At 38.3% G+C, this 22,984-nt stretch overlaps 1 protein-coding gene across 4 annotated transcripts in view; it reads right to left on the bottom strand.

Moving 5' to 3' along the window:
* Positions 1 to 22,984, bottom strand: part of arhgap36 (Rho GTPase activating protein 36) — a 38,804-nt gene that overhangs the window by 1,021 nt on the left and 14,799 nt on the right. For 3 of the 4 annotated variants that reach the window (XM_026937025.3, XM_026937028.3, XM_026937027.3), the window contains exons 2-12: positions 19,833 to 19,989; positions 15,103 to 15,171; positions 11,074 to 11,354; positions 6,315 to 6,516; positions 4,748 to 4,803; positions 4,153 to 4,303; positions 3,910 to 4,058; positions 3,251 to 3,427; positions 3,043 to 3,131; positions 2,644 to 2,840; positions 1,978 to 2,279 (exon numbers count right to left, since the gene is read on the bottom strand). In XM_026937025.3, the coding sequence (XP_026792826.1) occupies positions 1,978 to 2,279; positions 2,644 to 2,840; positions 3,043 to 3,131; positions 3,251 to 3,427; positions 3,910 to 4,058; positions 4,153 to 4,303; positions 4,748 to 4,803; positions 6,315 to 6,516; positions 11,074 to 11,354; positions 15,103 to 15,171; positions 19,833 to 19,989 (1,830 nt within the window). The remainder of the gene's footprint in view (positions 1 to 1,977; positions 2,280 to 2,643; positions 2,841 to 3,042; positions 3,132 to 3,250; positions 3,428 to 3,909; positions 4,059 to 4,152; positions 4,304 to 4,747; positions 4,804 to 6,314; positions 6,517 to 11,073; positions 11,355 to 15,102; positions 15,172 to 19,832; positions 19,990 to 22,984) is intronic. The other variant, XM_053233373.1, reaches the window with a different exon arrangement.

Below are 22,984 nucleotides of genomic sequence, written 5' to 3'. Positions count from 1 at the left end.
ACTCTGCAAATTATGGTTATCAGTCCAAATGCACTCTTCCATTAAACCTGTGAATAATATATCTGCACTGATGTATAGTTGGCTTCTCACATTGAAATGGAATTTCTTCACAGCTTTGGTGGATTTACATGCAGGTTCCATTAACTGATTTCATTTATAGCATTATTACATCATTATTATGATAGAAGTAATGTTAACAAAGCAATTAACACTTGTATTCATTGATGTAAAAATTTACATTTTGATTTCAACTGAAAACATGCATTAATTAAAATTTGTGGCAGTCTGGAAAAATTCTGACAGACAAAAAAATCAGGTTTTGGCTGAAATCTGGGTTTATCTGTGTGTAAGATATTTTGACACCTCAACTTTAATATATGATAAATATAATTCCCCAAAATGACATAGAAATGTTTTTTAAATCTTGCTTAAGCTATCTTCCTGAAAAAAGATCATGCTGTGTAAAGAGCCAGTTGAACAAACACGGCGGTAAAAACAGTCAATTTGCATAAAGATGTCTAAAACCTTGCTAGATAAGTGTGATATCCTCACACAGTGAAAGCCACACTTCGATCAAGCTGTGCTGTAGTGAAACGGACATGAGCCTAAACAATTCAGATTAATCAAAGTGTGTCAAAATGTCTGTGATGCTTCTGTGTCCTCAGTCGGAATGAAATCTTTATATGCGGGTTTTCTCTCTTTTCCTTTCGGGGGAAAGTCCGTAGTTTTCAGAATTATATCTAGTAGAAAATGTCAAAGGTGAAGGGGTTTCCCAGGTCACCAGACAAATGTATTCCCCCCATGTGTAACAATAAGTTGTCAAAAAACAGATTAAATTAGGTGTTAAAAAGGAACAGAACTCCACTATTCAGCCACACTGATAAATCCTGCCAGTTAAAAATAACATTAATGAAGTCATTAGATTGTAAAGCATTAGGTATTAATCATTAGGTTATATTGTGCACTGCAGATTTAATTTTACTCATGGCTGCAACAAACACTGGTTAATGCAGATGTAATAGTTTACTTAGCATTCTGATAAATTAGTGCAGATGTTATAGACATTGTTAACTAATGTTGCAAATAATGGAACCTTAATGTAAAGTTTTACTGCTTTGTTATGTATATTTATTTCTCCGAGCACTTTCTAACTTGTGAAGCTTTAATTAATGCTTTTTTTGCCAAAAATGTTTCTCCTAGGCTATAACACCTTACTCAACTCATCAGCTAAATCTCAGGCTCTTAATAAACTGGATCAGACTTCTTAGCCCTAAAGGGTTGAGTCTGAGATGAGGGGTTTGGGAATCGCAATTTTAGAACATCACAGTTCATGTAGTATGAAAGCTGGGAGCAGGTATTAGAAGGTTGTGTGATATGAAATGGTCTGGGCACATGAGGTTCCTTTGAGAAACAGGTCTATGGGAGTTATTTCATTATGGACCTGTTTAAGTCATTTCGAAAAAATCTGTACAGAATGCATGCTTGAATTCTTGTATATAAAATATACTCCTCATATGAGAATAATGAACAGCCTGATATATGTACTATATACTCTGATGAGAGTCTCCGTGGTAATGGCCCTTATGTAGCAAACATTGCAGTGAAATTCCTCTTTTTAGAGCTCTGTGGTCACATTCATATTAATCAAAAACTGATCCCACTTTTACACTTTCTACACGTAATCGTTTCTTTAGGTTTATATATTTCTGGTAAACAGTGCCTTCATTTCTCTCCTGGAGTTTGTAACATAGCCTTATACGAACATGCACTGCATGGAAACTTCAAAACAAAGGGAGCAGGAGGATTACCGAAGATTACAAAAATATATATAATATCTACAAGGTATTCTACTGTAAGGTGTGTTTCTGTGTTAGGGGAGTATTTCAGTCTCTAGGAAGCAGGTGAAGAAGTCCACACACACTATGCACACTGCACTAGCCCATCTAGGGGTCATACTACAGTCTCTGAGCCCGACACCTTGCCAGTGAAAAAGTCCCAGAAGTTGCTTGGCTGCTTGCTGTCTTCTGAGGTGGAGGAGGCATTGGAGCCCTGTCGCACCCACACACTCCTTTCTTTCAAGCTCTGGGGCTGGGAGGTGTCTTCCTGCGGCTGGAGTTTGAACTGCAGCCCCTCGACTGGATTGGGCAGCCCCGTGTGCCCCTGCCGCTCTCGCTCATCAGGCTGGAGCTGGGTGGACGGCTGAGTAAGACTCAACAGGTTGTGATGGGAATGGAACTGACGCATCTTGGCTATGGACTTCGGTGTAGTGTCTGAAGAGTCTAAACCAAAACACACACACACACACAAAAAAAAAACAAAAAAAAAACACAAGCACTTAACCTTTGTTCATTTTGGGTCAAAGTTAGCCTTAAATATTTATTCCAAAAATGGAACAAAACTAAAAACAACCTTTCTAACATGGAACTATATGTGCTTGAATCACTCTAATGAACATAATAAAACTATTAAAATTGTTAATGGGATTGGCTCCGGATCAACCACGACCCTGACCAGGATAGAGTGATTACTGAAGATAAATGAATGACAACTCAAGTTAGCCAAGGTTGAAAATCAAGCATTTCCCATCAGCAGCCAGTGGAAATGGGACTCCAATTTAATCCTGAAACCAGCAGTGATACTCACGTTTGCTGTTGGTGCTGAGACGTAGTGTGTTGAAAAAAATCTCACTGCTTAGACAGCTTCCGCCAGCTGAGTCTCCAAACAAAGGGGACATAGGCTCGATAGGTGACATGTCATCACTGGACTGACCCACGGAGTCCAGAGACGTCTGAGTGTCCCTGCGTAGTCCCAAATCTGGCTCCACCGTCACACTGCTGCCACTGTCACGAGGTAAGACAGGTGTATTCAGATTATAAACACAAAATATTACCAAAACATCATTAATTTACAAGATTCAGTACATTAACTGAACTGCTTGATTTTGTCACAAGAAATTCAGCTATGCTGTAAAAAAAGCTTTTATTGGTAAAAATACAAATTTCAGAGGAATATTAAAGAGCTTCTTCCATTCTGTTCCTTTACCTGAGTTTCCTGCGTAGCAGGTAGTCGATGACGTCTGGATCAGTCTGAATGAGACTCATAAGCACCTCCTGCTGGAGCTCTGCTGAAACCTACAGCCAACCGACACGTGAGAATACTGACTCCGAATCAGTTTCTAACTTTATATGATTATTAAGACAGGGGCAGCTGTTACAAAACTCAGCTCTCTTTATGAGTCTCTCACTCTCACCATGAAGAGATACTTGTAGTGCTGGATGAAGAGCAGGGTGACTGAGATGATGGCAGCACTGTCCTCGATGCCCATCGCCTCAGGTTTCAGGTCTTTCTCGGACCCTTTCTCCTTCTGCAGCAGGTTGGGCCCAAAAATCACAGCCAAGTTACCTGCTGTCATCTTATTACCTGGGATCTGACGGTGAAATGCACAGCAAGGAAATGTAAAACAAATGTAAAACTGCATTGATTAATTATTACTTTCCACTATCTAGGTTTTATAGACATGGAAACAATGGGAAGTGTGATTCTTAAGCCTTGATAAGAAAATCGTGGAAACAAAAAGGCCAAAAAGTCTTTAAAATTGTCAGCTTGTTGAAAATATGGTCTCCTAAAACATTCTGTTCATGTGATGTCACATTCATAACACTGATAAACTGCTACATATCTGTAATATGGACATGAACATCTTCATGAAAGATCACATGACCTTTTACGTGAACTTGTGCAGGTAGTGAGGCACTGTTCAAATGTCATATCCATAATCCTGGAATTGCCCAAAAGCTATTGTAATGATGGTTGCAGAACTATAGAGATTAAGGTGTTGAAGAACAGGCAGAGCCTGAGAGAGAAACAGAGAGAGAGAGAGAGAGAGAGAGAGAGAGAGAAGTGTGCTACCTCCTGCTGGTCAGGCCCGATGGAGTCATGAGCATGCTCCTGAACTGTGTGTAATAAACTCAGCAGCCTCAGCAGAGTGTCACAGTTACACGGAGGCAACAGGTACAACAGCTGCTGCAGGTACGTCAATTGATCAGCGCCCCACAAATCTGTAACGTGCATTTATATGACATTTTTATACATAAGCACACATAACTGAGCGTAGATCCATGTGTTTGCATGTGTGTATGTGTGTGTTCGTACTGTTAGCATGCAGAAAGGCGCAGTAGAGCTCTCTGGGCAGCAATGGGTCAGGCATGTCCCTTAGGAACTCCTTCAATAGTGCTGCCACGTCATGAACACTGTGTTCATCATCCAGTACAACATCTGTTCCACTGTCAAAGTCCTCACGCAGCTGAGAACAAACACATACAGAACACATATTTTAACAGATGTGAATAGATGCAGACGAACAATAAATCATATAGGCCTCCATGTATAAATATATAATTATTATTCTATACCCTTCTGAGGGCCTGACCTATTTTCTACTAGAATGAGCACATGTTTTTAATGGAGACTACAAAGCACTTCTGTAAGTAAGACAAGGGCATCTGTTAAATGCTGTAAATGCTTTATATACACACACTTTTACTACAGACAGCCTCTAAGGAAATGCACAAAGGTAGAAAGTATTTAAGTTTAACTATTCATTACAGTGTAAATAGATAAAATCAAAGTAAATATATAACATATATAGAAAAGGTATCTGATGGTGTGAGCACGTGTCACGGTTGAAAAGGAGACTGCAGGTGTTAGCCTAAACTGACGCTAGGGGGTAGTGTGATCTGAGACTCACTTGGCGGACTCTCTTTTTGGAGCTTCCTACTCGGAAAATCCCCACCGTCTGCAACCCTGAAGAGCAAAGAAGAAAGCCAAATGAAGAGCACTGAATCAGTTTGCTCTGATTCTGTGTAGGTACACTCCCTCGAAACATACTATTTATGACATTACAAAGTGCTTGCTATTCACACAGATCTATTACTGTACATTTGTGTGTATCAGTGTCATTTATACATGTACTGAGCAAAGAAATGAAGTGCTTAGCAATATCTCACTAATACAGTTAATTATGTCTAAAGATAAACATTGGATATGTGAAGTTTAAAGTTGTAAAAATACACAGGTAAGATCATTAAAAATCCGATTACGTAAATTAAAGGTGTAGTCAGCTATTTTACAGCTATTTTATTTGATTGATTTATTGATTTCGTTATCCAAAGCGATGAGACAGGACAACTGAGCAGTTAAGGAGTAAGGGCCTTACTCGAGGATCTTAAGTGGCAGTCCAGGTGGTGCAGAAATTTGTAACCCAAAGCCTTAATCACTGAACCACCACTGCCCAATATTGGTGGAAGTTAGCTGAAGCTAGCTTGAACTCAAAATTCAGACAAATACAGCTTCTCCCTTCAATGTTCCCTCCACAGCCACATCCCCAAGCCACCTGCACATGCACTGCTTGGGGTAGAAAGTAGGCCTGGGCAATGGAGTGATATAATCAAATATTGATAATGATTGACAGGAGGTAATCGCCCACAATGCATGGGGGAAAAGAATTAATAGAGATAGCATCGATAGCCTATAAATAACTTCAGTTGGATTCTCTGGTTCTCCTCTTTCATTTGGTTTAAAACCAATTACTGCCAAACGGTCGATACTGCCTTTCTTACAAATCAACCTAGCACCATCCATGTTTGCATCTGTGGAGCGGGCGATGTGATCAATTATCACAATATTTTAATAAGGAAATATTATGATTATTTTTAGATATCGCCCAGCTCTAATAGAAAGTTTGAATGCTTGCACAGGAGGAGGACCTTTGTGAATCGACAGGCAATTAAAAGGCATAGTTTTGGTGATCCACAGCTTTTCTTTCTGCTCCTATTTTCCAAGACTGGCTTAGCACAGAGACCTGAGATTTATCTCTAAGTAGCTGTCTTAGTGTCAGAATATGAGGAGAACTTGCAAAAAGTGTTCTGCCTTTAAAAATCACTGACCACACCTTTAAACACTCTCCTTGTCTGTTTATATAAGATAAAATAGCAGTAGATAACACTTTATAAATCGAATTTCAAACCAAAGTTCTGGCAGTGTGCAAAAAAATGTCATTTTGCAGCATTGAACTGAATAAAGTGCAGTAAACTGTGCAGGGACGAACTACCAAGTGGACTTAACAGATGAGCTAAGGACAGAATTATACAGTCTGATGGTAGCTGGGAGGAAAGACTAGTGAAAGCGTTCCCTTCTGCACCGGGCCAGAAGGAGTCTGCTGCTCAATATACTCTGTAGAACATTGATTTCAGCATGTAGTGGGTGTGTGGGTTCATTTCTGATGACAGAGCCTGTCGATATCCTGTAGTCCTTACCGTATGTGTGTATGTGCTGGCAGCAGCGCTCCATGACACGTGGCACCTGTCTGTAAATGGGGTTTAGACTCAGCTTAGTCTGTGTGCGGCCCGCTGGCGTCTTCTTGATGTCCAATTCATTAGGATGAGAGAGCTGCAGCGCCTCCAGCAGCCTGGACTGACTTTCTACCAGGTCCGAGATGGAGTCCACTGACAATCCTCCCTAGAGAAAGACAGCAAGGGAGAAATGAGAAATTGAGAAGAGTTAATGCTTTGCTTTGACTTTTCACCTAAAAGTTAAAGACATGCAGAGAAAAAAACATGGAAACTGAGAGAGAGAGAGAGAGGCACAAATTCAGCTGACTTCATCCAACTCTTTCTCATCTGTATAGTAAGAATGATAAATTATATACAGAGTTAAAGTAAAATAGAGTGGAATTCTACTGTTTAATAGTGCACATTAATCCAAGAAGATGTTGAGCCCTGAACAATTTATTCAGATCCTTCATTCCCATTCCCAGCTTAATATGAGAGCAAATAATGTTTCTTTTCTCCTCAGATAATCATTTCAGAATTAGAATCAGACTCAGAATTAGAATCAGACTCAGAATTGTGCATTAGTGCATTGACTCGGCTGAATTTGACTCAGCTGAATTTGACTCAGCTGAATTTGACACAGTTGTTGAACCCTTATTGTGCTTATAGACATTACAATGAAATAGCAAAGACAAGGACACAGATAACTCAGGTAACATTTCCTAACGCAGATAACACACATTTGCTACGTACAGAAGTTTTTGCAAAAAAACACAATTCTGACAGTGACACATTCATCATCTTCGTGAGTTTGTGTTTGTGTTTTCTTTTGTAAATTCTTGCAGCTGTATCATGGCCAAAAGATTTTCACTCTGTTTTTGCAGTACATAACAAAGCTTTCATTCCATAAGTGGCTGTCTGAGTGAAGGGCAATGGAAAATGCATTAGCATGCAATTACTACAAATCCTCTTTTAGTCACGAAAAGTTCATATGCCGGAATGTAAACACATTTTCAGAAGGGCCCTTCAGTTGTTGCAGCAGCCATCCAGTAACTCATGACCAGTGCAGCATTCTCTCTCTCTCACCTCCACAGTAATTCACAGGGCTTGTGCAGTTCGGCTCAGTGGAAAGACAGATACAGATCTTGGACATTCACGCTGTGCAGCAGCCACCCAGAGAGAGGCAGTCTCCATTCCCACTGAGCCGGGGGCACTACATAGGAATCAGAGCTATTTTAACCACATAATACCTGCTGACTATCCACTGCCTGCCTTTCTCACTCCACAGCAGCACTGATTTGCAGTGATATATAATGGAAATAATAGAGTAAATTTTTATCTTATATTTTATGTTCCAGCACTGTTTTGAATCTGATTGGCCAAAATGCTTTGATTCATTTTCTATAACATCAGCTCTGATAGTAGTTATGGCTGTAAGGCAAATCACAAATTTATATTAATGTATTTGTTCTAATACATAAATTGTTTTTATAGGGACAGCTCATTCACAGGGAACTTATGGCAGATGCTCCACATAAACATATTTTTTTCTGTGTTTTCTGTGAGCAGAGGTTTATGCAGCATTCTGAAAGGAGTCTCCAGTGTCAGTACTCTGTAACAGTCAGAAGGAAAAGCTGTCAACTTTAAGTTTTCTGACACAGGGAAGTCTTCATGAGTGAGGACTCTGCAGTTTGTCTGTAACATGGCAAGCTGCATTTTCTTGCCTTTTTAACTTCAAGTGAAAAAAAAAGGAAACCCTGGTGAGGGAAAGTCTGTTTATAGCTGTTTAACGTAAGTGCTATTAGGAACTTATTTCCTAGACGTTCCACAACATTAAGCATAACTATAACTGGAAAAAAGTTGACATCATTCTTTAGTAAATAAAAAAAATATTTAATCATTGGCAAACTGCTAAGGTATAAGAGGATATAAGTGGCATAAATGTTCAGCTACCATTGCCATGGGCAGTCTTGCATACTTCCTCAATAAGTTTCAGCACCCCAAAGTTCATCGAAACTGCAGTTGGGGTCTGAATAATAATATCTTTAGTTATGGTATGTGTTTTATAAATAATACAAATCAAATAGTGATTAGTGATTAGATTATCTTTATACACTTTATTTAACTTTGTCATTCTCTCACATTATTCGGCTGTATTGCAACTGCTCCCCTGAGTGTTATTCCTGAAAATATACATCTGCACGGAAAGCATTTCTGCAGTTCCCATGTGTATCTACACAAGAGATTATATTTTGGATCCACTTTCTTCTTCATCTGATGAAAAGTAGAAGGCTCTCTACCACTTCAAAATAATCAAGTCTAAGGCTTAACAAAGCAAGCACTGATAAGGGAAAAACTCAGAAAGCTTTAGCAGTTTAACCTCTTCACCAACCCCAACCCTCCAGCACTATGCACTACATTAGCGCCCACAGCAGTCATTACAAAGAAAACAAGCATGCTTACACATAATCATGATCTTGTTTACAGATATATAACTAATCTCAAACCCAGTCACACACACTGTATGCTATAGACCTTCATGTATCCTTTGCAAATTGCTGTTGTAGTCTGTTTATTTTATCTCCAGTCTCTTGCTTGTCTGTTGGGTTCCAGTCATCTAAAACTGTGTTTTGAACACAGCTTGTTCAGGCTTTTGAAAGAGTGAAGTATTGTGACATTTCCTCAGAATGTTTCAGGCTTTAAGTTGTTGTCAAGTGGTCCACTGCTGTGGATTGAATTTCCCAAACATTTCATTTTTCCTGAATATAGCTGAGTGAGCTGCTCAGTAAATAAATGAGCTGTGTCACAAATCATATACTTAAAAGTATAGTCTAAATTAGTACATAGAAGTGGGTACATATGTCAAAGGTTTGTTCATTCAAACATGAATGTTCTTAAGGGAGAAGATGTTATTTAGGCAATATCGCATGAGCAAGAGTGCGGTTGTACTAAATATCAGCATGGCTGTGATTCGGTGTAGGCACAAAGCCACATTCTGAATGCCGTACCGATATTCAGTATAACTGTATGATTGCGAGTGCGATATTGCTTTTATATAATAGTTCTACAAGACAAGTAATAGTTCAAACAAGAAATTACTATCGAGTAAGTGACATATGGACACAATAAGGCCAAAGGTCTTGTTTATTTTTGCTCTACTAGCAGAAATAGATCCAAAAGAAGCTAAACTCACTTCATAGCTTTATATAAAGGTGCTTCAGGTGAAATTGGCATCCCTACTTCCTTTTCATTTTCATCTTACAAGCTTTCATATTTTAAGTCAATAGCTATATTAATGAAAAAAGTATCGTTTGCCCTGTATTGTTGCCTCATTATGTCATTAGTGACTGTTTCAAACTAGGAAGTGGAATTCCATGTAGTGATACACACAGTGGAACATCTCAGTGCGGTTATAGGAAATATAAGCACTCTTGGAACACCTCTCAGCCAATCAAATTAGTGGACCGGAACTCACTGTTGTATAAAAATGCGCATGATGCTGAATTGTGTTCAGTGCAACATGAACCTAGCTCACTAACTCAACAAACAGTGTATTCTGTACTACATACTGTATATTTTATATTAACACACATTTCAATAACAATTACAATTTTGAGACAGAGAAAGAAGTGATGCCACAAACAAACTCTCCACCACCTTCACTGGTAGTCATATTTGTTTTATCCATTATCTGCTACAAGCCTCTCTCCTCCTGTTCCATGATGCATGATGGGACAAGTTACAAATCCAGCCACTCTTGTTTTGTTTGACCAATAAACTACATACACTGAGTTGTTCTACTGGTGCATGCAAATGGATCTTGTGAATTCATGCTTTGAACATAAGAAGGCACACCATACCATAAAGGTGTGAGAATCCACTACTTTACTAATGCTGCACCTACTAACGCTCTGTAACCAAAAGAAACACCCCTTTAACATGGAATTCCTACTTGGGAAGTCTGGAAGGTATCCTCATGGCTGCTCACACTGTAAAGTACCACCTCTCTACTTTTAAATGAGATTATAGTAGTATTTGCTTTAGCTCAATCAACACACCGATACATTAATCGATAAAATTTATACCACTGAACATCAGGTAATTCAATCATGAACCTTAAAGATGAACTTTTTTAGCTGGCTAGCTTTTTTCCCCACTTTGTAACTCAAAAACACCCAGGTTGAAAATGACATAGTTTCAAGTTCCATCTTCCCACTTCTGAGTTAAGTTAAATGCTGCATAAGAAATATGTACACAGCTAATACCTGAAGCTAACATTTTAGCTAGCTAGTACATATTTTATACAAAAAAAGCACTTTTATACATTTTTCTCAATGGAAATGACACAAAATCATAAAGAACACCAACATTTCCCTCAAATGTTTGGTAAATTGCTAAGAAAAAATACAGTGCTAATAAAATGAATCTATATTCACATTTACCATTGACTGCAAGCTCATATTTAATGGCCACTGATGTGCTGAATACCACAAGAGAAGGCCATTCATATGGAATCTACTTGTAAACACGGTGAATGCAATCCCAATGGACAAATAAACGGACAGTTCTGTATACTCAAAATACTCATCTAGAAAAATACATAATTTTACATAATACAATTTCACAAAGAAGTATGTGGAAAAAAAAAAAGTCTAGACATGGTGACTGTAACCCATAACTGAATTTGAGGGACTGTGGCTACATTGGAAGCAATTAGTTTCACAGCACCGTTGTATCCTCTTACCCGTCTGTGGCTGCGTGAGCTGTTGTCCAGGAATGTTGGAGAAAGCGGCTTGCTGTGGAGCTCCAGCAGCGATGAGGATGCATCGCCGGAGGTTGAGGCTGTGCTGACCAGGGGCCGGTTTCTAATCTGCTGCCGTTTTTCAGCACGGAAGTGCATGACGCTGGCCTCCAGCTCCAGACAATCCCGACGGCTCTCCTTCAGAGCATCCTGTCGCTGTTTATAGGCCCGATCGTTAGCGATCACCTGTGAGAGAGGAATCCCAAATGCCTTGGGGGCCGTTTCTGAGGGCAAGGAAAGAAGAGAGACAAAACAATAGCTAGATTTCAGTCCTTACATAAGTTGTAAGGTTATACAAACCTCTGGTCTGGTTTCACCTAGATTTATTATGCTGTATTATCATAGTTATTATACTTTAATATTCACATAATTGTGTTGGAGAAATTCCATCTAACGCTAATAAACAGAATTTGAGTGATCCTTGAATTTCAGTATTATAAAACCATTTATTTGCGTTCTGTTCTTGGCACCAGGAGTAATTTGATTCAAGTAGCTGGACCACCTCCCAGATAAGAACATCTTATGAAATTCAAGAATATTAATAAACACATTTTTTTATGTTGAAAAAAAAAGAGTTACTGGCAGCACAGTACCGTGCAAATATATAAATATTTATTCACCAGCTATTACTCACGAAGTTATGGTGACCTTCAATCGAAATGCTTTCATATTTAGAACTGCCTCTGTTTCTGTGGTAAAACTGACTGATAGGAAAAGTGTACATATAGTTCAAGCTCCTTCAACAGGAAGGGAATTTGTGAAAGATGTTAATTAAGCACAATTTAGGCCAGAAGGTGGCTTTGGACTCACTCAATGGACTGCCAGAGTGAGGTGGAGGGTCACAGGAAGTTAAAATGATGCCATAGCAACACTGGCTGACTCACTGGCACATCATACTGGCGGAGTGCATCTCTTCTGTACTGTTTCCAAACAGGAAAAAGTTTCATCTGTATCAGTCTCTGGGCTCAGAGATACTGCTCTGCCAGTCTTCAGTCCATCCCATCCAACCCACATTGCCCTTACTGTGAACAACAACGGATATGCTGCCTACACTCTCTGCTTCCTTATTAAGCCACCACAGCACACTCCATACTGAACTCTGAATTGAGTTGAATGCACAAGAATATACTGAATTCATGTGAAGCAAAGAAAATACAATAAGTTTGCATTACAGAAAACTGCTTTATTTGAATAAATTTAGGCTTTTTTAACTTTAATACCACAAATACAAACATTATAATACTTGCAACTGTAATATTATAATATTATTACACTATATAGTTGACAGACACAAGAAAGAAACTTAATTGTATTATTTGGCTACAACACACATAGAGAACTGTAGTTCCAAACCTGACAATCCTCTAATGACAGCACGAGGCACTTTTAGCCCGAGGCACACGTCATGGAAACAACAAGTTTTGATGCAATCCTGCGTCAGTGTTTAACTATGTGTCTCTCCTAGCCATCTGTAGGTAAGCCTCTTAAACAAAATTTCAGTTTGCTGTAATTCTGGGCAAAGTTTTTCACAACAGAAAGTTGAGCAGTGTGTCTGGTTGCATGCTAAAACCAATTCCAGTGAAAGTTATTAAATGTTTAAACTATTAGCAAATTTTTGTATGTCTGGTCCTCATTTGTGTATTTATTATTAAAACTGCCCTTCAAATAGATTTATATGTCTTGTATTGGTTCTGTACAAATTTTCTCATTGGAATAAAGTTGATATAAAATAATATTGAATCCATCAAGTGCTCTGTTTTTGTGTGGTTTTTTTTTCTTACATTTAATCCTTTGAAAGATCAGCAGCACTACATCGGAGTAGGATTAAGTCACCTGTTGTGGTTGGCATGCCACCTGTCTCACATGCCTGCAGCACAGCCTTAGCTCTCTCTCTCTCTCTCTGACCTCTATCTCTTATGCTCTCTGTCCATCTAAAGTCATGTCTGAGGTGTGAAGGCACTCTGATAGGTCAGCCTACTCTGACCCACTTCTGGAGACCTGCCAGTAATCTGTAAAGACAGGAGGATTAAGTCTTCTTTTAAACACGCTGTCCCTCCTCCTCAATCCAACTCCTTCTATCCCTCCATCCAGCCTTCCCTTATTCTGCTGTCCTCTAGCATGGGGGAACTGAGAATGGTAGCACACAGCCTGTGGCCAAAAAAGAAGTGGCAGGTTGCCTGAGACATCAGCAGACAGATGCTGACTGCATCAGGCATCTAACATCTAATACTCGAGGATATTAGAGACTCTCATGCTTTAAGGATCAAACAGAATCTCAGATCCTAGATCAGTAGCTGCTTCATCATGGTCAGGGGCTTGGTGATCTTGTATCAATCCTGAGAACACTCAGCATGATCATGAGGCAGGAGTACACCCTGGATGGTATGACAGTCCATCACAGAGTGCCATTCACACACACACACACACACACACACACACACACACACCTCTAGTTGTCACTTCATCTACTGGCATGTTTCAGAGGTTGGAAGAAACTGGAGAACCCAGAGGAAGCCCACACAAACACAGGGAGAACATGCAAAACTCCACACAGACAGGGACCCAAGCTCAGGATCAAACCCTGGAGCTGTGAGGCAGCAACACTACCTGCTGCACCATTGTGCCCTTTATTAGATCAGTATAACTAAATTAGACAAGAAGAAAATTAAGACTGCAAAAAAAAAAAAAATAAAAAAATAAAAATAAAAAAGACTCCCATCCAAACCTTGCAGTTTTTTGTTCAAAGTTAGGACAAAAACACACTTACGAAGCATTTAGTGCACAAGCCTTTAATGCTATACCTGGCCATGCATGAAGATTCAACAATTTCTTTGCAAGGATGCCTTGTTTACTCCCTCATCTTCTCTTGCTCCTGGACAAACTTCTGTCATATGCCTTTAGGTTCTTCCAGCTGATCCTGAAACAGCAGTTTGACTTCTCTATCTAAAGACACTCATGTCACATGACTGCTGTGCCTCCTTTAGCTTTAAAATCTTGATACTTGACTACAAAACCAAAAAGAGACCAGCCACACACTACTGAATGGCAAGGGTTAAATCCAAAATTGTACTCTAATCCCTCTTCCCTTGTGGCTCAAATTTGGTTCAGCTTGATCCATCACCCTTACAGACGGCAGGAAGACAAGCATTGAGACTATCCTCTGGACTTCTCTACTTATGTTTCTTAGGTTGTAGGTGTGTTTAGACTTAGATTGATCTTCACTAACATGACTGGTAGGACTAAACATTGTGTGCATGTTATTTCATTTGTATCCATTAAGGAATTTATTTTCAAACTAGCTTCAGCAACCCACTCATATATTACAAAACAGCAGAATACAGTTCGCACAAAATAAACGTGTCCATAGCACATGGCTGCACAGATTGTAGACGATAAACCCTCAGTGGCATAGAAAACCGTGCCAAATCTCAATGTTCTGCTGGCACTAAAGCTGGATAAGTAGTGTGTATCAAAGGCCTACAGGAGATTTCCCAGGGGTTGGGCACATGTACAAATGCACATTATGGTCACAGAAGGAATGTCTCTTTAACTCACAACTTTAACATCATGAACTTCAAGTGGTTAAAAGAGGAAGAGAGAGAAGGATCAGTGCTTTTGGTCAGAAAAGTTAATGAAATTTTGCAGTCTTTGTTGGGACTGGCAGTTTTTGATAGTTTATTTTGAAGAGAGACTGCATGGGAGTCCTTATTCATGCAAGATTAAGGAATGTGTGGTGTGCTAGAAGACGATTAGAGTCTTAAAGTTAAAGTTTGATTCAACTGACTTCAAGTATTTCTCCTTCCCATACAGTTTGTTATGAGATAAATGAAAAAGTGTGAACTGTGAAAAGTCAAAGGTGTTTTGGTAGGTGCCATGGTAGATAAAACAGAATAAAAGCTTCAATCATTCAAGAAAGATATAACTGCAAAACAAAAATCTCTGTGAAAAAAAAGAATAGAAATTCTTCTTTACCTCTTTCTTTCTTCTCTTTGGAAAAGGAATCAAACTTTCTTCTTAGTGACTTCCTCATCTTGCGATTCTCTGAATAGAAAACAAAGGTATCACAAAATGGCATACAACACATTAGCACATTACTAGTAAACACAACTACATATACCTGATCATACTACATATACAGTAACTGCATATAACTGATCATACTACATATACAGTAACTGCATATAACTGATCATACTACAAATACAGCAACTACATATAACTGATCATACTACATATACAGTAACTGCATATAACTGATCATACTACATATACAGTAACTGCATATAACTGATCATACTACATATACAGCAACAACATATAACTGATCATACTACATATACAGTAACTGCATATAACTGATCATACTACATATACAGTAACTGCATATAACTGATCATACTACATATACAGCAACAACATATAACTGATCATACTACATATACAGTAACTGCATATAACTGATCATACTACATATACAGTAACTGCATATAACTGATCATACTACATATACAGTAACTGCATATAACTGATCATACTACATATACAGCAACAACATATAACTGATAATACTACATATACAGCAACAGCATATAACTGATCATACTACATATACAGTAACTGCATATACCTGATCATACTACATATACAGCAACAACATATAACTGATCATACTACATATACAGCAACAGCATATAACTGATCATACTACATATACAGCAACAACATATAACTGATCATACTACATATACAGCAACAACATATAACTGATCATACTACATATACAGCAACAGCATATAACTGATCATACTACATATACAGTAACTGCATATAACTGATCATACTACATATACAGTAACTGCATATAACTGATCATACTACATATACAGCAACAACATATAACTGATCATACTACATATACAGCAACAACATATAACTGATCATACTACATACACAGTAACTGCATATAACTGATCATACTACATATACAGCAACAACATATAACTGATCATACTACATATACAGCAACAGCATATAACTGATCATACTACATATACAGCAACAGCATATAACTGATCATACTACATATACAGTAACTGCATATAACTGATCATACTACATATACAGTAACTGCATATAACTGATCATACTACATATACAGTAACTGCATATAACTGATCATACTACATATACAGTAACTGCATATAACTGATCATACTACATATACAGCAACAACATATAACTGATCATACTACATATACAGCAACAGCATATAACTGATCATACTACATATACAGCAACAACATATAACTGATCATACTACATATACAGCAACAACATATAACTGATCATACTACATATACAGCAACAGCATATAACTGATCATACTACATATACAGTAACTGCATATAACTGATCATACTACATACACAGTAACTACATATAAATTATTATACTTTAAAAATTAGACAGAGAAAGTTTGGTTAGCCTATTGATAATCAAAGCATCTAATGGAAATACATTTTTGAAATTTCACCAATTTAAGTGATAGAAACATTTTTACAACAAGAGTAAATTGGACAAATTTAGACTGAAATTGGGTCATTTTACATTCTACATTCTTTTACATTCTATTAACCCATTAACCTATTAACCTATTCTATTAATCCTGCAATATTCTGGTACTCCTATCAAAATGCAGAAATCTGGAAAGTTGGTTGATCATTTAAAATGTTAAGCTGCACTATATCTAAAAATAATTCCAAAACATTAGATGTACCATGGAATACCTGGAAGGCATATAATCAAAAGTGGAGATAATGGGACACCACAGTGACATTAACAAGAACAGGACATCCCTCCAAAATTGACAAAAGAACAAAACTTATCAGGGAGGCTGCCAAGAGAACTACAGCAACATTAAAGGAGCTGCAGGAATTCTTCACATGTCTGGGCTATGGGGTAGGGTGGCTAGACAGAAGCCTTTTCTCACAAAAAAAAAAAAAATCCGATAAATCACCCGAAACCATGTGATAAAATATTTTATGGTCTGATGAGTCGAAGAGATAACTTTTGGGAATAATTCTAAAAGATTTGTTTGGCAAAAAAACAAGAAAACTAATCACTCAAAGGACACCATACCCATAGTGAAGCATGGTGTTGGCAGCATCATGTTATGGCGCTACTTCTCTTCAGCTGGGACGGGAGCGCTAGTCAGGATAGAGGGAATTATGGATAGCTCTAAATGGCAAATTTATTTTGGGACAAAACCTACAGACCTCTGAAGAGACAGCTGAAGAACAGGAAAAATTTCACGACAACCCAAAGCACAAATCCAAGTCAACAAAGGAATGGTTTAAGAAGAAGAAGAAGGAGATTGTTTTGCAATGGCCCAGATCTAAATTCTATCTAAAATGGAAGTGGAATGACTTAAAGAGGGCTGAACACTGGAGATCCTCTTGGAGTTTGATAGATTTGGAGCATTTTTGCAAGGAAGAGTGGAATAAAACGGCCGAATCAAGATGTACTAAGCTGATTCTTAGCTAGAAATACTGAGTGCTGTATTACAAGCAAAATGTGCTTTAACAGAATATTAGTTAAAGGGTGTGCACATTTGTGCAATCAGGTTACTGCACATTTTTTCTTTTTCCCTCTTTTAAAATTTTCCTTTTTTGAAAAAGTTTTTTTTTCATTTCTATTTTTTTTCCACTTGTATTTTGCTGGTTTCTATACCACATTAAAGAGGGAAAAATGATATGATTTATCTTTGTATAATTTTTTTTATATCACAAAAACTGCAATTTTAACAGGGGTGTGTATACATTTTATATCCAGTGTATATTTCAATGAAATGCCCACCACATGTGTTTGATCATCTGTTGACTGTGAGTATTTTTAAATAGGGTCTATACCCAGGCTAATGTGGTAGACTGCCAAAGCAGGCAGTCTAGGTTACTATTAAAAACTGTGTTTTAGGAGAATTGAAAAAGACAAAAAAAAACCAAAATATGCTTAAGAAAATATCAAAACATTTCCTTGCTGGATACTGTAGTGATGATTAGCCTTCTTCACTGCTTCACTGTTCATCCTCAACTGGAAAGCACTAAAAATAAGTAACTATAACACAAAACTCATCACCCACATAGTGTTTAGAATATATATATATATATATATATATATATATATATATATATATATATAAAACTATATATTTCATATTATCATCATAACTATTCATCTTTGGTATATGTTGAGAAAGTAGAGTCTCATTTTCATCTTAATTTTACTGGGAAAGGACAACCTTGTCCCTGCAGACTGGCCAAAATAACTGTTGTTGATTTCTGTGGATATGATTCAAGATACTGGGACATTTCCAGTTTTCCTGAGAGTGTGGTTCAGGCAGGGTCCACATGCGAAAGCTACTGCTGTGATGTGTCCAGAGGGAGGTAGAAAGAGAGAGTGAGAGAGACAGAGATGGACAGAGAGAGGGAGAGAAACAGAACAGAGGGGCTATGACACCACACTGGGGTTTCAAGCATCATGTGAAGAAGCTTTAGGTGGGGTCAAATTCCCATGACTACAGGAAATGAGCATTTATTTCCACAGCAATTCTCCCTCCCCCTCTCCACACCCCAAGGCATCATAGGCTAATCTCCCATCGACGCTCTGGCAAGAGAATGGAGAGAAAGGGGGAAGAAAAAGGTCACACTAAGGTATGTTAGAGAGTGAAAGCAAAGTATGGAAGCAATTCAGGCAGGAGCACGAATGACCAAAACAATGTCATATAAGGTATGACTTCAAAATAACCTGCACAACTTCGAAATAACCCACCAAAATCTCGCAGTAATAGTCTCATAGTGGTGGGAAGTCTGATGGCTTTCTCCTTGGGGAAGAGAGCATTCTGTAAATATTCCCACAAAGCCCACTGGTCTCTTTTTTCGTAGGCGTCAACTGGAGTACACAATTAGAGCTGCTTAAGGAGGATGAGCTAAAACGCAGCTCCATGGAAGAATGGCTACATTCCACTTATGCGTAACTTGTGGATGAGCTCACACTGGCTTGGTTGCTTAGTTCTGATGTGGGACAGCCTGCAAAAAGAAATCTCACACATGTCCTGAAAGCCCCATACGAAACACCCACTCACAAAAAGTGAGGACTGAAATCAGAGTGCAAATTAATGTAGATCATTTGCACTTCTTAGGAAATTTGAAGGAATGCGATCCTGAAAGAGTGAGTGTGTTTTTCACAGGAAGCTCCTAATGCATCTCGAACAGATGCAAGTCCCAGACATGCTGTTTTAATGCCATGACCCGTAACATCCACATTCCTCATTTATATAAAAATACACATGCCCTGAAATCCTTTTTCCTGAACCCATTTCATCTTTCTCTCTTCATCTCTCACACTCACAGACAGCCTCTTTTCTTCCTCCAACACTGAACCCAATAGATTTACCGTCCCTCTGGATTCTGATGAATCCACTGCAGTGTGGTGTTTATGGAGCTTTCTGAAAATTCCAGGATACTATTATCTTGAAATTACAACAATATTTGAGGCTCAGCCCAAATAGTTGATGAAAAATTCAGCTCCACAAATTCATAACTGGGAGGCACGTGAAAGCTTATTATATGTAAAAAAAGAGAGGCTCAATGACAACTTGTGCATACTGTGTACAAGAGAGTGGGAGTGTTCTGGTGTGTACACACCTTTGGGAATGCTGATCTTGAAGTCCAGGTCTCTCTCCTCCAGGTGATAGAGGGCCACCTCCCGTAACCGGGCTCGCTCCAGTTCTGACAGGCTCTGAATGGCCACCGGGTGCAGCTTCACGCTCTGCCCCAACATAGTGGCCCACGTGTGGTCACCCTGAAAGACAGACAGAGAGAGAGAAATGAAAAACGAAGGGGGAATAGATTATTTAATAGCATGTCAATGTACAAGAGAGGGAAGCTCAGGTACAATGAAAGAAAAGCCTCAGTGTTAATCCCTGGCAAAAAATGTATTTCCTTGGATGGATACAAAGGCCACAAAGATAACTTTCAAACCAACCATCAAGTCAATAAAAAAAAAAAATGAAAAACAGTCAAAGGAAGAATACTTGCATGCACAGAACATTTTCACAGTAAAATTCCATGTTCTAGACAGAGTAAAAAAAAAAAAGGCCCCGGGTCCTTATGCTGTTCAGTCTAGACAGTCTCATGATCCAGAAATAGTGTACTTCTCCTTAAAAGAGAATGACACACAGCCCGAAAGTTCCTGCTTATCCAGAAAGTTCGTCAGCCCTACTGTGGGACTGCGAAAACATCTATAAATATCTATGACACAAAAAGAATGTTAGTCTTACTACATTTGCTATTAAATTTAATCCATTTCACGCCACTACCTTTAAATAAATTGATGTGTCGCCCACACATAGACGCCATAGTTGTATACATCCTGTGTAGAGTCATGCGAAGGCTGTGTGAAGTGTGTTTATATGTCTCTGTGTATGTTTGAGACTTAGTGAAACAAAGCAACACAGTCATCGGCTTCTTTTGCCACTGGCAGCTCAATAGGATTCCTGTGATCTTTTCTAAATAGAAACCTGAATGTATGTAGAGTGACATAAGCATGATATCTGTGGAGTATTATTCAGCAACTAAAAGCAATAATGCCCAGAAATTAATTTATTCTGTATAATCTGACATTATGATACTAGAAATGACATGTTTACATCACCTATGCAATGTGTTTTCCTGGCTACAAACACACACTGAGTGTTAAAGGTTATCAGTTAACTCCTCTTCCAGATTCGATTCTTCATCTTAAAGCATATTATTCCGAACCACTATAAATAAATTCAATAACTATGATTAAATTAATAGGAAAGGTATGCAGTTACAAGAGTCAGGAATGTACATCTGGACCAGCTGACAGCTCCTGGTGAGCTTAAGGTGTTAAATAAGAAATGAAAGGGATGATACAGGCAGAGTACATAGGAACCATCACAGCTGAATGAACCTGACTCAGACTCAGATAAACAGTGAGAGGCTGACAGGCAGTAAACGGAGACACAGAGGAAAAGAGTAGCTTCAAATCCTCTGGGATGAAAGTGATGACGAACAAGGTAATGACCCTAACATGAGCATCCTGCAGATCAGTCATGCTCTATGAGCTTTGGGGTGAAAGGGATCTTTTTGTCAAGCCACATGTCACCATGAGAGAAAGATGCTCTGGAATATTCATTAAAATGATAAAAGGATCAAGCAAAAAAAGTTGCCTTATTTCACTGACAATTTTTTCCCATAGTATTTTTAATATCTCCTGAGATTTTACTGTTTTCTCATTATTTTTTAGTTTCCAACTCAGAGAGAACTTAGCTTTTGTTTTTCATTTGTGAATCATAAAATCCCTGTTGCCAGTAAAGGAATTTGGGATAATGGAAAACTAACAGCTTTCGTCTCTGCAGAGGGTAAAACCATAGCAGAATATATTGCAAAAGCTTTGCATGGAGATTCATATAAAAATTAAATCACAAGAAATTGGTAAGCATGTGCTTCTTTGCACTGTATAATAAAAAGGTTTCATTTCAAAGGGCTTATTAAATGTCACATTTTTATTATACTTAGAATGACTGAGATAACCTCATCTAACCTGTAAAAAAGACAGAATTTTTGAAAAGCCTAAATTTTGTTGCTATGGATGCCAACTGTGATCTGTTATACTAACACAAGCTTGATGGAGACAAATAGGATGTCCATTCGATCAGAAACTGCTGAGTATTACCCACTCTATTTTGGAGTATAGGCACGTCCGTTTCCTGGTACTCACTTGGGGGGTCACTTTCCGCTACAGTCATCATCACCCCACCTGCTGAGCTGTATGGGTTATAGGTCAGAGTTCAAAAGTTGTGTCCTTGCTGTTTTCTCTGATGCGATATAGAATCAGTGAATAGGATCTGACTCAGTGCATTGTCATCATTAATTCTAAGTTAGCTATTCGCATGGTAACCTTTGACCTCTTATATCTATTAAATCTCAGTTGCATCATCATTCATGGTTGCATAACCATTAATCATGACTATGGGAGAATATGGAAACGGGCACTAACTGCATGTGAAAACGTGTCTGGCTTTTATAGGCCTACAGATACACTGTGTAAACTATGCAATTATTGTGTATTAGAGTGATATTGTGTAACTTGGCTCTGTAATCAAGGCTGCATTTAGCAAAATTGGCCCTTGTTAGTGTAGTGAGAAAAAAAGTCTTCATACTAGTAGACAAGACTGCATCGAAATAACATACAACCAGTATGTTACTTTTTCTGCCTCTAAATGTCAATGCAAACCATATGAAGGTTTGAATTACATAAAAAGACCTTTGAAAACTAGTCAACTGATGTATATTGTTTTTCATATGGTTGAGGTTATGCAGACAAACAATGGAAGCATGCACCCTCAAAACATGTTCCCTACATAGCAATATTTCTCTGGATTCACTCCCAATGTGCTCTGCATTAAGTTTTAGAGACTTGATCAACCAGTTAATTGACCACACTTTTATTCTCCAGTCAAAGAAACCCCAGACTTTCAGATTATTCAAAAAGTTCAGATTATTGTTTTAAATGTCAGTTAACACCCTCCAGCATGGTACTTTTAGAGGAACTGGATATGGCGGGATGGGCCACAGGGTTCATGCCGGCTGTGTGTTTTCAATGCAAGCAGGACAATAGTGAATTCCACACAAACCCAGTGAAATGAATAGCCTAAAGCAGCATATGATGTTCTTTAAGATATCGGATCATTAGGAAGAGCCCATTTGTCTTGTGCACAAAGGTGAGTAAGTGATTCCAGAGCTCAGGAAGCACAGTATACAGCTTTTAG

The sequence above is a fragment of the Pangasianodon hypophthalmus genome, chromosome 4 (genome assembly GCF_027358585.1).
Source record: "Pangasianodon hypophthalmus isolate fPanHyp1 chromosome 4, fPanHyp1.pri, whole genome shotgun sequence".
In the NCBI taxonomy this organism is placed as follows: Eukaryota; Metazoa; Chordata; class Actinopteri; order Siluriformes; family Pangasiidae; genus Pangasianodon; species Pangasianodon hypophthalmus.
Note: the sequence above shows the minus strand (reverse complement) of the source record. Positions and strands in the feature narration are given on the sequence as shown.